We start from the raw sequence: 11,164 nt of genomic DNA on the forward strand, positions 1-11,164 counted from the left end.
TTGCCTGTGGCATGGTAGCCAATGCTTTTGTTTCTTTACATTGGAGCCTTATCATACGGTGTAATGCTTTGCTTCTCTACCTGACTCGCTATGCAGATAGGTCCCCAGATGTTTTTTGTTTTTTGGCGGGGGAATACTTTTGAAGTTTTCAATGGCACTATGGGCTATGGGCAAGACAGTAAAGTTTAAGTCGCTTTTAGGATATACACAAAATAATAGTAATCAATACAGAACAATGTGGACTACCTGGGCTGTGTTATCCCAACTATCCCAATGCCAGCTTTCCCTCCTGCCATCTCCCACAGTCGTTAGATAGATGTATTATTAATGAAAGGTCCTAATTATAAGCATCTGCAGTGAGGGACAGTTTACTGGTTGTATATTTTGTTTTTTTAATGATCGCTTTACACTCAGAGCTTGTTCTTCCTGGCCATGAAAGGTCAAGATGTGTCTCCTCTCCAGTACTTTCTTTAAGCTGGTTTAAAACTATCCACCTATACAATGATCTATAACAAAGATTATCCTCATAGCAATGAGAGGTCACTCTCCCTACATCTCCTTTATTTTGCATATTGTATAACAGTGCAACGACATAGACCTACTGTACTGTATATTTCTTCAGTTCAAATATTGAATATTGGTTTTGATTTGGTTCCTTTTTGGTTCACGTGCCCTACCATTAACCAAGTACTTTGTGTTAGATTAGCGTGGTGAATCAGAGATATTGAGCTTTCATTAGCTTTTATTAATCAAACACATTTTGCTCTTCAGCAGCTGAGCTCATTAGTAGCCTGGGGAGGTGGACCCTCATCTCCTATGCTGCGTGGAGCCGCTAACCTTTCACTATGCCCCTGGAGGAGCGGCAAGCTCATTTATATACAAGCCAGGTCAATTTCAATGTTAAATGGTGGCTAAATGCTATTTGTTTTGAGGTGAGTTTAAAACAAAGGAAGTGTCTTTAGAAAAAACATACAGATGTAGTTCCCATTTTCTATATTTAGTATTGATTGTAATGGGGTTGTTATGACGGGTCAGTTCATCCCTCTGAGATCCTCAATACAGGGTCTCTGAACAGAGACGTGTTTTTGACAGCCATACGTAAGCATGGTTGGGGTATTATTATTGTCTGGGGTAGTGGTGGCCAAGTGGATAGTGAATTGGACTGGTGACCAGACGGTCATCAGTTAAAATCCCACCGGGGAAACCACCACTAATGTGCCCTTGAGTAAGCCACTTAGCCCTAAATTACTCCAGGGAGACTGTTAGACAACATATTATTTGTGCTTCAAAGTCAAAGTATCCAGAGCAAGTTACTATAAATGGACACATCATAATGTGAAACGGTCTGGTCAATCGTCAAACAATGTAAATACATTTCAGCGTTGTTGAAAATCAATGACACTCTCTACTAGTCAACTAACACAGCTTGTTTTATGAGCCTGCTAACAATGTAAAGTAGGGTTATAGTTGACTAGGTAGCAGTGGGGATTACTCACCGAATCCATTGCATTATAGTGTTTAGGCTTGACTAGCAAGTTTGCGTTGTGATTTTGTTTTTCCAACAATGTTGAAACATATTTCAAAATAAAAGTCTGAACATTCTGATTGGTTGCCGACTTGCGGCCCAAATGACCAGACCATGTCACATATTTCACAAACTCAAAGTAGGTTCCAACCTGGATCATAATAAAAACATACAGTTGATACCACAGACAGACAATGCCACTTAATCAACCAGCTCAACCTCTCCTTCATACCCATGCCCAGACAAAAAGCTAAAATGTAAACCAATTGCAATGAAAAATGACCATGATGATGTCCTGGAGTGGCTATTCTAGTTTTTGTGCCATAGTCATCATTAGACTGGGGGCTGCCCCAGCAGCACACTACCCTCCACAACCTGTAGAGTATGCTCCGCTTGGGCTTGATCTGGGCCTTGTCTGAAAATTACAAGAAAGACTGTCAATATCTCACATACTTTATTAAAGAGACTGTTCGTTACAATGTGAAATGAAATGATGACAAAATAATAGTAAAAGTAAAAGTAATGTGTTAGCGTAACCTCCTGTAACTGATTCACTGACTTCCTTCTCCACCTCCATTTTCTTTGGACTAGCAGCCACGGTGGCATCCAAACTACGTAAATATAATGGCTTTGACTAACAATCCTTAGAACGTTACTCTTACCAATTTAACAAGGTTGTTGTCCTCCTCCAGAGCACTCCTCCATAACCTTCAAAAAGAACACAGGGCAACTTAACTCTCTCTACATCACAGTCTCCCTGTTGTTTCTGATCAGTATTATCTTGAATGCCTATGGCGGAGAATGGCAGTGACATGTGTAAGTTTACATGAGGGCACACGCTACTCAAGTTTACAGTTTACAGTTTTATTGTTATGTCACATTACACAAGTGGAAGAGAGTAAAACTCGTAGGCTTTCAGTTCCTGACATTGCAGCACAAGACAATAAGGCAAAAGACAAGATAAGTCAAGATTTAAAAAGTGACAATAGTACAATACATAAGTGACAAATAAGACAGGTTACAATTAGCAGTACAAATAGTAAAACAAAATAGTGCAAGTAGAATGTCATGAGTATTGCACGTGGCAGTGGGTGTGAGAGGTCGTATTGAGTCGACTGTGAGCTTAAGGTTTGGGTAGTTCGTATACATGGGGTGTGCTTGGGGATGATAGGCAGTTGTCTACAGTAGGCTTATTTATGAGCCTGATTGCCTGGGGGAAGTAGCTGTTGGCCTCTGAGTTTTGGCCCTGAGGCTCTGGAAGAGGCTTAGTTTTTTTGGACGGCATCGGTTCAAACAGATTGAACTTCTACTCACTTCTCCCTCAAGGTTTTCTCCCTTGAACGACCAGCCAGTCACTCATGTCCTCTGGGGTGATATGGGCTGGGACATTGCCCTCTCTATGGGGTTGTAGAAAATGAACCATGCCCCTCTTCTGCAAGACAAGGGTTACACATGAGACAATAGGAGACTACAAGAGTAAACATTTCAGTCATTTGTTTGTCATGACATTTTAATTACACATATCACATGTCATAGTGTGTAGTGTGGTTTTAATTTCTTTAGATCTCTCTTTAGATATGTTTATTTTGTGATATGGTCACCTTGAATATCAATGATAATATATTATCATTGACATTCAGGGTGACCATATCACAATTATCATACTATATGTGGTGTTCTTCGTTCTCTATAGGTGAGTTACCTGTGATTTATAGTACTTGGGCTGCCAGCAGGTCTGCAAGGTCCATGCTCAACGTAGCCAAACGCAAGATCTAGCCAAACATTGTGCGGTCACTACGTTTTCGTACTTTTCTTCTTATTGTATAATGTATCTTAAAATGTCTGTAAACATCAACCACTACTTTATTTAACCTTTATTTTTTACCAGGAAGTCACATTGAGATTAAAACCTCTTTTACAAGAGAGACCTGGCCAAGACAGGGTCAAAATAGTAGCTTAAAAAACAGTTCAGATAACAAGACAGGACATAAGACAGTGGCAACAATACAATAGACAAACAATGGTAGGGGTATTTACAAGGTGATTAAAACATTGAGAAGTCTAACCAAAGCAGGTACAGCGAGCGGTGACCACATCCTTTAATCTACGCTTGAAGATACTTATGGAAATAAGCCTAGGCCCCACCCTACATTACCCTATTATTTTAGTGTGTTAGAGAACCTTAGATCTAGATTTATTTAACTGAATATAGGTCCCCCTCCCTTGGACCCACCACTAGTCAGGATGGTGCCAGTGAATATGATCTTCATTTGATATCAGTCTGCACAATACTGATTGAGAGCCATAATTCAGTTGAGTTCTGTTAAGACAATAAATTGGACAATTTAAGACACACTGGGACAATGTGCAATAGTGGGCCCTGATAAGTGTCCTCAAAGACTGATTCTACTGAATGTTAATGCATCACAGTTGTTAAATGCAGCACTGAGAGGTTTAAATTAGGTCAGAATGGTATAATATGGTTCCAAGTGGACTTTTGGACAGATATATTATTATATACATGTATATTATTTGTTTTAAACTCTTTAGGTCTAGTGTAATCCTGTTGGTAGAGAATTAGAAAGAACCAGGAAAAGTTTAGAGTCTCTCACTCGTATCCATGGGAACCCAAGTTTGCGCTTGTCATAATTTGTAATCAGCAGCACTGTCTTTGGAGCTTCGTCCTTTAAAGTCCTTCAGACAGCAACAAGAGTGTGAGGGGAGGCCTGGAAACCATAGAACAACGAAAGTATGCATTTTAATGATTTTGAATTGCAATGATGTGACTGCAGCTGGATGATGATGAGACAAGAGATAAGTCCCAGGTGGAATTAATAGAGGTGACACACATTTTAGATGTGCTATTACACAAGGCAAAAGAGAGTGAAAGACAGACACTAATCACACAAGTGGCCCCAGAGTTAGTTTTTGGAATACAACTCCATCACTTGACTTTGATAATGTCACAAGTAGAGAAAAACTGCTATCTTAGATTCTGATAATCCTTCATACATCCTGCGAATCGGATTGACTTCTGTCAGGAAAACTAACTTTATTTGCACTGCAGTTCGCTGCAGTTAACTCAGTAAATCCAAACATGAACTAGGTGCTGGACTTTTTTTCTTTATAATGTAGGGGTGAAAATGGAAGAAGAAGTTGTCTCTGTGTGTCTCGCTCTGTCTGTGTTTACCTCTCATTATCTCTCTCTGCTCCCCTCCTACTATCACTGACCTCTATTTCTCTCTATCTTCTTCTCACCCGCTTTGGCCAATTAAATCCACCCATGCATTCATGCAGCACATTTTAATGGTATATACTGTACATATGAGAGGGATGACTGCAAGACTGACAGATTGAGGAAGAATCCAGTGAGTGATAATTAGATAAATCCAGTGAATTGACTAATAACAGACTGCACTCAATACCTAAACACCACAATGATTTAGAGGTCTAGGCCCGTTGTCCACAGGTAACCCTTTGATCTGCTCTTGTGACCTGCCTGGGTGGTTGAGTTAGCCAAACTCAGGGGGCTGAACTAACACTGGGTCTCTAAAATGTCAGGCTGATCAATGGGGACTGGAAGTTTTCTCCTTAGCAGCTCAGCTAGCTCACAAAGTTGCACTAAACATATTTTGTCTCTGATTTGAATTAGCATCACAGTAATGGTTTGAATAAGACAAGCCAAAATTTAAAACAACTTTACCACATGTGTATGTGTGTGAGGTATGAGATTTTTTAGAGCTTGAAAAGTGCAGAGTCAAAATTCAACACCAGACAGTGATGACAAAAACTATCAATACCCAGACTCAGCTTCTGTAACTGAGCTGTCAGAGCACATCACATCTGAGCACCGAGCCAGACTTGTCCCTTCATCTATCAAGGAGCTTACCACTCTGCTTGTCACTCGCCAATTTCTCACCCTTATCTGGGAGGGCTCAATCCTGTCCTCCATCTTGTTGCAAGTGACACCTGCCATTGTTGATATCTCAGTTGGAGTAGGGGCTCATCTTTCTGTAAAATGTTGCATTAGTGCTACTGACACTGCAGCAAGACAAGGTCATCATAGAAGCACTTTATCGTATACATGTAGCTGTTTACAGCATAGGTTACCATTTTGGCTTAATTATTTCCATTATCAACAATATATTATATACCACGATATATGGTGACCCATTCCCCTTTTCCTTTGTAGTTGTGTTTGTGTAAAAACATCAATATATAAAATAATTGAACAAATTGTGTTATGTTTATGTTGTGTTATCAATTTCTGATCCAGGCAATCAGTCTTAAAACCCTTTCACACATACAAGCCATCCCAGTATATTCCATGGAATTTCCCTGGTCCGGGGTATGTGTGAACATGACTGACCAGGGAAATCCTCCCAGGCAATTACCCAGGTCGGGACCATATATAATTCCATGGAATGTACCGGGTCAGCTTATGTGTGAAGAGAACGTAAATTGGTATGTTTTCACATGGAACAGGTTAACCAATCACAGCGAGTAGTTTCTCACTTGGTACTTTTAGTTCACTCCACTGATGTTAGGGAGTGGACTAGTTAACCCACATCACATCAGCCAAAGTAGTGATCAATATAATTCTACATTGATTGATCATTGTATGACAGAAAACCTCATCCAATGCAGAAAATATAACAGGCTTCCGAAGTTTGCGACCATCCACCACGATGAAACCCCTGTCTTGTGTGAGCGACCCTCCCGGGCAGCCTGCTCACATGCCTCGGCTCCATGGTTCTTTGGTGGAAAGGCATTTTTAACAACAGTTAAACAACATCTGAAAAGTTGAATGTGTGATTCAAGTAGATCGCCCAGACCCGGGCCGGAGCCATGTGTGAAAGGGAGCAACCCGGTAATTGTTTGGCATTTAGCTCATGTGTGAAAATCACTGGCGGACCCGGGTTGGGATTCAATGTAATTTACAGGGAACTATGTGTGAAAGGGCCTTTACTCAGCCTGGGTTAGAACCATGTCATTTGGTAGCATTGCCTTAGCATTGCCTTACATCCCTCCCATTGATGTTCTGTTGCTTATAATCATCAGTCAATCTGTATCAGTCATTCCAGTACCTGAATTATCTGGTGTCAAGACTGTATTAGTCTTAAGGGTTTACACTTTCACATCAAGACCCTACTGTTTTCAGAATGTGGTGGGCTTTTTTCACTGTCATGTTATCTCATCTAATGGTCCAGACATGAACAACACAGACTGGACAGATCAGTATCACTAGGTACTCGACATGTGAGAGGACAGACTGTTTGTGCTTTATGCTGTTATGCCAAATGAGGAAACGTCCCTGTGGCAACGTCGGGATCAACAGAGAGTCCATGAGATTTCCAAAATAGAACTTGCCTGTGGTCTCTTATGTTGTCATCACTTCTTTTTCACCTTGTAAACTGCCTTCCCCAATGGCTGGGAGCATAACAAATATGTGTTTCTGCAAAATGGTTCTCACTGTAGCTCTCTCTCCATCAGTATAGCAGGACATTTGCATTATATACTAAGTGGTTGCCAGTATAATTACCAAGACGATTGAAAGAGGGTCCTCATTGAAATAATGCCTGATGTGGTTGAGTGCAGTTACCTCTTATGACTTGATTGGCCCTGCCCTAATATTCTGTTGTCCTCATTTGTAATTCTCATACCTGAAGCTTTTGAAAAGCTTTATCAAACATTCCTACTTGGATTACCAAATAGTATGATTTTGCCACAAGTACCAGATGGTTTACTGAATTGAGTAAAAACATACAGTATTTCCTGATTTCCATCTGTTCTCATATACACAGTAAGATTTTACGAATAGCAGGGTTTGAAATCTGTATTTTGAACACAGCTAAATAAACCAACAACTTAGCAGAGCCATGTTTGACCAGGTTTGCTAATATTTGTTTTCCATGATTGCAGTTTAATTGAGAGTATTGTGTAAACAGCTGTTTAATCCAACTCCAGGTGAAATAATCGTTTAGAGACACACAACACAGTCATCCTCTTAAGAACAGAATATGCTGACAGTTTTTTTTACCCTTAAATACATTCATTTTCTGCTCTGCAATCAAAAACAGCACCAATGTTAATATCCCATGGTTGATTTGATTGTTGATGTGTTAACATTACTGAAAGAGGCACCTTGTTCTATGCTAATTTGCCTTAATTAGTAGGCAGCACTTGTTCCCCCTCGTTTAGTGATGATATGGAATGTAGATGCATATAGATCATTGTCAGAGGAATGGACCCACCAATCAATCAATCAATCAATCAAACAAACAATCACATTTATTTGTATGGAGTTTTTTTACGAAGACAATTGTCTCAAAGTGCTTTACAAGAAGAACAGTTCTTAACAATGCAAACAATAAATACAATAAGAACAGTATTAACTAACACCAAACCACAGACCTCCAAAAAAGCAAGCCAAGCAAGGATCAAGCACCAGGATTCTCCCACCTTAAAGACTGTTCAATCCATCATCCTCTATAGCCACTGATCTCCCCTGAGACTAATGGATCTGCTGTGGAGCGGAAATAAGAGGAAAGCAACTGCTCCTGTGATACAGATGGACCACAATAACACAGGGATCAGGAACGATTAATGTGACCAGCAGTCATGTAAATACACAATCAAACACAAACGTTTTCCATGTTAACCAAATAGGAGCAGGTGTCATGTATGGATGGACTCTGGCCAATGGGGGACAGCAAACTGGATCGATTTGTTTCTACATTTAGATGACAACTGAGAGAAATCAAAATAGTAAATACCTATAGTTATGCAGAGGACAGTGTGGCTCATTCTTATTTGCATGTTTTGTCATCTCAAACTCCAAACTCCTTAAAAAGTTACATAGTTACAACTGCCAAGCTTATAGTACAGGCCTAAATGAAACATTAATCATGATAGGAAGACAACTATGATACTGTAGAACCATTTTTATTAGTATAAATGAGGACAAAACATAATGCACTCTGGGCCTGTAGTAGTAATATGACATAAAACACAAGTTAGACGCTGGAAGTGCATAACACATTGGCTTTGTAAGTGTTGTTATTATATCTGCACTGATTGGGTCTTTGAATTAAAAAGCAAAGGTGCTTTAGTGTTAGGTTTAGGAATAGCTTAAGTGGAAGTTAAGAGGGTAAGGTATTAGCAAACATTAGCAAAAAGAAAAACAGAAAACAACAACACTAAAAGCACTTTTGTCAAAATTGTCCCGAAGCAGATTCGAAACCCAATCCCCACCCCAACATTCTTACCGTTGTCTAATCTCTATGACAATTACGTCTTAATGATGAGACCAATACGATTCTTCCTTATGTAGGCTATCAACAAGCTATGAGAATTCTGCTGGACGAGAAAGGTCATCACATTCAAGCTAAATGACCTCATCTGCTGTCTTCCTTACCATGAGTAGAAGGCCAGGCAATGCACTCCACACAAAATAAATAAATAAATAAATAAATGTAAAAAAAACAAAAACATTGGATCCTTACAGAGAGAGAGTAGCCTAAACTGTGTGAAGGTATTTAGTCAGGATACAAAATGAAACCAGAGAACGTGCTGTACTTATTATTGTTGCCTCCATGTGCTTTGCCACCGTCTAATTTAACGTAAATCTCGTCTCCGGAGTCTAGGTGTAGAACGAGGCTGTTACTCGCGTAATCATAATTCTGATCAGCGTCCTGAGCGATCGCACTCGCCCGAACCTGTGGGATGAAACGGATATAAATATTACTGCAGTAATAATTCCCTGAACATGATATAATCCAGACAACTCCAGACAATATTGACGCCTGATGGGTGTCGATACAAATAGGCTGGGGACAAGTCGTGAGCTTAGAATTAGCCTATAAGGTTCTAAATCTCCGTTTAGGGTAGTTCAGAGATATTGAGCGTCAAAGTTTTTACATTCCATTATGTTTTGTGAGATGGAACCTTTGTATTTTATGAATGACTAACTCAAAAATGTCAACATTTTAAAAATAACACCACACAGGCATTAATAAACACCTAATGGATCAGATTATGTGGAAAAACTAAATTTTGACATAAATGGAGATAGAACCTTATAATTCTAACGTCACGAAGTATTTTGCCTCTTTGTTATGCCCCAGACTAATTGGCCTCAAGTCTATCAAAGTTTCCAAGCATGCTTGCATGGCAAAGAGGCCGATTACAAATAGCCTACAATTTTAGTCTAGATGTTTACCTGTCCGTTTTTGCATAAATCAGCCCACATGCTGGTCCCGTCGCCTCCTCGCATTAAGACATGGTACGTGAAAAAATAGATCCCGGACACATGGCACGTAAACTTGCCGGTGGTTGGGTCGTATTGGTTTCCCAAGTTTGTGACCACATCGTCGAACCGCAGAACCTCATATCCTTCATGGGGGTTCTTTAAACCGACATAGAAAGCAATATGTGTGCCAACAGCTGCTGTGTTCACCTCGTCCGACAGGGTGGTCGCCGTCCCTGACGTTACCGCGGGGAAAACGGGTGTCCTGGAACCACCGCCCTTTTCCCCAGGTGGACCTCTTGGACCGGGTGGTCCTAGTTCACCCGGGGGACCCCTCGGTCCCGGTTTCCCTGGGCGTCCCGGCTCACCTTTAGTCCCTTGCGCCAACGGTGGCGGCGGAATGGCATTCATATCCTGCATGACCATCTCCATGGCCGTGGCACTGGGTTTATTAGAGCTGTATGGATCACAGATCATGCGACAGGTGCCCAACATCTCATAATGCGCCGAAGTCTTGGAACTTTGCACAAGCAGCGGTATTGCCAGGAAAAGGGCCAACACCATGACGATGCCGACCGTCAAACAGCAGCCAAAAGTCGCTGCCTCTGGACTATTCGAGGAGCAAAGCGATACCAAGTCAACCGAGCTTGGAGAAGTAATCGTGCAAGGTTTACGCGCGTCTGAAGAAAGCCAAAAACAGAGACGGAGGATGAAAGAAATCACCTTTTTTTTTCTCAATACAATACGACTATTCAATTATTGTTTTGACCATGAGCTCTATGCAGTTAGGCTATGCCAGTATCCCAGTAGTATCCCCGTTTCAGAGAACAGAGAGACGGATTGTACGCATCTTTGGCATGGATGTGCGCGCGCTGGTTCGCACGGAGCGCTCCAAGCCATCCCAGTTCTCCTGGATCTAGGAGAGAGAGAGAGAGAGAGAGAGAGAGAGAGAGAGAGAGAGAGAGAGAGAGAGAGGGGGGGGGGGGGGGTTCGCTGACGCCGAGTAGCCTAAAGCCTGTTGCAATATGGATTAAGATCGAAATAATAATCGCGCAATCTTTATGTATGGTTTACAAATCCTTATACACCAAAGGTAGCCTACTGAATCGGAAAGCATGTTACCGAGTGTACAATTTGAAAAATATCTGCCCCGTGTTTTTAACTGTTTAAAAGTGCTCGGCATCTGAACATGAAAACATTCCGTCCAAAAGTGTCCACTATACGTTTGAATGAGCGCTGTCCTTTCAGCACCAATCTTCCTTTTAGGGCGCGCGCCGAGGCGACCGTTTAAAAACCATTAGGTTGAAGTGCATTTGTACACTGATTGTTTAACTAATATTACTAATATCCAAGTCATATTCAATAACATGTTTAAATATCTTAATTCCTAG

The 11,164-nt window shown here is 40.8% G+C and overlaps 1 protein-coding gene across 1 annotated transcript; it reads right to left on the reverse strand.

Moving 5' to 3' along the window:
- Positions 1-9,063: 9,063 nt before the first annotated feature.
- Positions 9,064-10,337, reverse strand: LOC308157437 (complement C1q-like protein 2; the record flags this gene model as incomplete). Its single annotated transcript, XM_080530990.1, has 2 exons — positions 9,064-9,243; positions 9,747-10,337. The coding sequence occupies 2 exons, from the start codon at positions 10,335-10,337 to the stop codon at positions 9,064-9,066; spliced, it is 771 nt and encodes a 256-aa protein (XP_080387116.1).
- Positions 10,338-11,164: the final 827 nt, after the last annotated feature.

This window comes from Nansenia antarctica (genome assembly GCF_963989245.1).
Source record: "Nansenia antarctica genome assembly, chromosome: 5".
Lineage (NCBI taxonomy): Eukaryota > Metazoa > Chordata > Actinopteri > Argentiniformes > Microstomatidae > Nansenia > Nansenia antarctica.